Here is a 4,128-nt window from a genome sequence, read left to right as displayed (position 1 = left end):
TCCCTAGAATCTTGTTATTGCAAACACACATAATTAATCAATTTTGTCTATGTCTGTATTATAACAGACCAAATTAGTATGTCACTGGTTCATTTTAAGATTGAGATGTTTTATTTCTTTCTTTATGTTATGTGGAACCACTAATGAGTTTTGATATTTGTACTGATTTGTAAAAATGAATGTAATATGAAAATAAGTCACCTGCCCTCTTGCAACAAAGTTCTAGTCCCTAATTTCCTCCTCTAAAAAATTACCAAGTCTGTTCATATCCACTGCTACAGTTTAATAGCAAAAGACATATCTTTCCTAAAAGAAGTCTCATGATGCATATGACCGACCAAAATTGAACCATGAAAATATAAACCACCTAAACAGATCTATAACAAACAATGGAAACAAGGAAAAGCCTGGGAACTGATGAATTCACTGCTGAATTCTATCAGACTTTTAAGAGCTAATGCTCCTCCAATTATTCTTTAGAGTAGAAAGAAAAGGAACACCACCAAACTCATTCTATGAAGTCAATTTTATGCTGACACCAAACCATATAAGGGCACAACATAAAAAGAAAATTATAGATCAATTCTTTGATGAACATAGATGCAAATTTCTCAATAAAAATTTTGCAAATAAAATTCAGCAACATATTAAAAGGATCATACACTATGTTCAAATTGGTTTCAGTCCAAAGATGCAAGGATGTGATATATACAAGTCAACAAACATAATCAAGCACATAAACAGAATTATGGACAAAAATGACATGACCATATCAATATATAGATAAAGGCCTTTGACAAGATTCAACATCCCTTCACGATAAAAAAAAATACCTGAAGAAACTAGAAATAGGGAATTTATCTCAACATAATAAAGGCTCTATTTAATAAACTGATGGCCAACATCATACAAATTTACTGAAAAGGAAATCAGGAAACCAATCGCATTCACAATAGTCTCAATAAAATACATGGCATAAGCTTAATAAACATAGGAAAGGCTTCTACCATGAAAACTACAAAACACTGAAAAAAGAAATTAAAGAAGACATGAGAAGTTGGAAACCCTCCCATGTTCATGGGTTGGTAGAACAAATATTGTCAACATTGGCATATTACTAAAAATAATCCACAAATTTTATGGAATCCCCGTAGAAATTCTAATAACATTCTTCACAAAAATAGGGAAAGAAATCCTAGAACTTGTATGGGAACACAAAGCTGAATAGCCAAATAAATTTTGAGCAAAGAGTAATCAAACTATATTGCAGAGTCATAGTATCAAAGACAGCATACTGCTGGCACCAAAACAAATATTTAGACCAATGCAAAAGAATGAAGTATCAAGAAATGAGCCCATATAGTGACAGACATCTGATTCTTGAAAAGGTGGCAAAAATGTACACCAGAAAAAAGGCAGTTTCTCTAACAAGTGTTGCTGGGAAAACTGGATATCCACATGTCGAGGATTGAAGCAAGATTCCTAGTCTCATTCTGTACAAGAATTACCTCAAAATGATCAACAACCTCAATGCAAAATGTGAAACTTTGAGACAACTAAAGGAAAAATAGAGGAAGCATGTCAAGTATTAAGTACAAGCTTTATAAACAGTAAGTACTCTAAGAGCTCAGGAATGCACTCTGCCACTTGAGCCATACCCCCTGTCCTTTTCTTTAATTTCATATTTCTTTTAGATAAGGTCTTGGGCTAATATATTGTTCTCTTACAGCTATATGGTGCTGAGTATAAAAAGCATTTATAGGTATGTTTACCTTAAGTATAGGACTAAAGAAAGAGACCTGTGGTAGCCTTCACTGGATCCCAAAGAAGATACAATATGGGAAAAGCTAGACAATCACTTGACCTCACAATACAAAACTGGAGTCAATAAGCTGAGTAGAAATGATTTTCTGAGAGGAAGACAATGAAGAGACTACATGAGAAATGGAAAAAAATCAAAGGGGGCAACATAAGTCTGCAGACTATGAGACTATGGGTAGTTTATTTGTCTTTCTCATTCCTGACCTGGATTGAGTCTGTCTTGATTGAAACTCAGACATGCAGATAGAAAGATTCATAGCCAACATGTCTAAAATGAACTGTTAATGATGGTTACTGTTACCTAGAAGAGTGGTCAGTGTTCTTAAAATCAAGAAGAGGAAATTAAGGTGACAGTATATGGTTGAGGGATTTCATATACCTATATGAAACAGAATTTTAAAAATCTCTTGCAATTGCTTTAAGTGGGGCAGCGAGGAAGCTGAGGGGGAGAGATATTAGGGGAAATGCAAATATTAACACAATATAAGTCTAGTCAGAATTACCACAATGAATCCCCCCTGTATAATGCATATATCTTAGTAAAAACTATAATAAAAAAATAAATGGAGCAGATGAGCCCAAAAGAGTGGATAGTTTCTGGGTACTATAAAGGATACTATGTAGTTTTTTATGCTGACCCAACATCATCATCACCAACAACAAAGAATGTGAGAGATGCACTGAGTGGGAGATGAAGAAAGGAAATGTTATATTTTATAAATGCCCAATTCAGCAACCTTTCAATGCCAAGAGAGCTCTCTTAATGAAGATTTTCTAATAATTCACAAGAACAAGTACATCTTAGGAAATAAGGGAAAAGATTTAAGATCTACCAACTATGAAATTCTGAATCTAACAGGAAAGAAAAATAACAATATTATCTCAGAATATCAATTTACACCACCTAGGAGTTCCAAAGAAAAGAGAGAATAAACATAACAAAATACAACTCAAATAATAAAATATTTACTGAATACTTATTCCATGCTGGGCCTAAGATTAGGAATCTAGCATTTAGATAAATGTGAATACATGCCTATTATAAAGAAAATAGCCACAGTCATAGAGATGTGATTTTTGCCCTGTTAAAGAGTTTTTCCAGGGCCCCCTTCATGTCTCTGTTCCTTAGGCTATAAATGAAGGGGTTTAGCAATGGAGTTACCACTGTGTACATCACAGAAGCAACTATGTCCTTGTTGTTGGAGTTGCTGGATGATGGGAAAAAATAAAGTCCAATAATGGTGCCATAATACAGAGACACAACAGAGAGGTGGGAGCCACAGGTGAGCAGAGCCTTGAAGATCCCTTTGGTGGATGGAATTTTCAGAATTGTGGCCCCAATGCAACCATAAGAGATCAAAATGCATATTAGTGGTAGAATAATGACGACCACTCCTGCTGTGAAAATGACCAACTTATTGAGGGAAGTGTCTGAACATGAGAGATTGAGTAGGGCAGCAAGCTCACAGAAGAAATGAGGGATGGTGTTCTCAGCACAAAAGGACAGCGGGGCCAGAAGGATGTGGGATAGGGCACTGGTACAGGACAGGATCCAGGACATGACTACTAGAAAGGTACATAGCTCCTCTTTCATGATGGTGGTGTAGTGGAGAGGGTGACAGATGGCCACATACCGATCATATGCCATTGAAGTGAGAAGAAAATTGTCCAAATCAGTAAAAAATATGAAATGATACATCTGTGCTAAACATCCTGCATAGGGGATGGATTGACCTGTGTTTGCATGCTCCTCAGCGTCTTTGGGACAGTGACAGATGAAAAGGAAATGTCAATGAAAGCCAAGTGGCTGAGGAAGAAGTACATGGGGGTGTGGAGGTGAGAGTCCACCCTAATGAGCAGGTTCCCCAGCACTGTGGTCAGGTACATGGCCAGGAACAGGGTGAAGAACACACCCTGCTGCTCTGGCTGGATTGGGAGTCCCAGAAGGAAGAATTCAGACAAGCTGCTCTGGTTCTCCCTCCTCATGCTGCTCTTCTCATTGCTGAGAATGAAAGCCCATGGAAGAAAGCAGAAACAAATAAATGTTGATTTATAGAAGACAAATTAAAATGAGCTTGTTTCTACTAGACATTACTATATGCTAATATCTGTCTGCACTGCCATATTGCTAAAACATCATTAAATAGTTGGTATGTAAAATAAGAAAATTTACCAGAAATTTTTCTTTTATTTAACAGAGAAAAGACTTTGATATGGAAAACAAGATGGCACCACTGGCATTTTTCACCCTCTAGGAGAAAGGCAACTCAGAGCAAATCATACCATGCAACTATGTCTACTGAAGAG

At 36.3% G+C, this 4,128-nt stretch overlaps 1 protein-coding gene across 1 annotated transcript; it reads right to left on the bottom strand.

Moving 5' to 3' along the window:
• Window positions 1-2,881: 2,881 nt before the first annotated feature.
• On the bottom strand, window positions 2,882-3,807 carry LOC109701713 (olfactory receptor 1J4-like). Its single transcript, XM_020187222.2, is given in 2 exon segments — window positions 2,882-3,549; window positions 3,552-3,807. Coding segments are annotated over 2 exon segments (924 nt in total).
• Window positions 3,808-4,128: the final 321 nt, after the last annotated feature.

Source organism: Castor canadensis, chromosome 13 (assembly GCF_047511655.1).
Source record: "Castor canadensis chromosome 13, mCasCan1.hap1v2, whole genome shotgun sequence".
NCBI classification, from domain to species: domain Eukaryota; kingdom Metazoa; phylum Chordata; class Mammalia; order Rodentia; family Castoridae; genus Castor; species Castor canadensis.
This window is presented reverse-complemented; position numbering and strand designations above follow the sequence as displayed.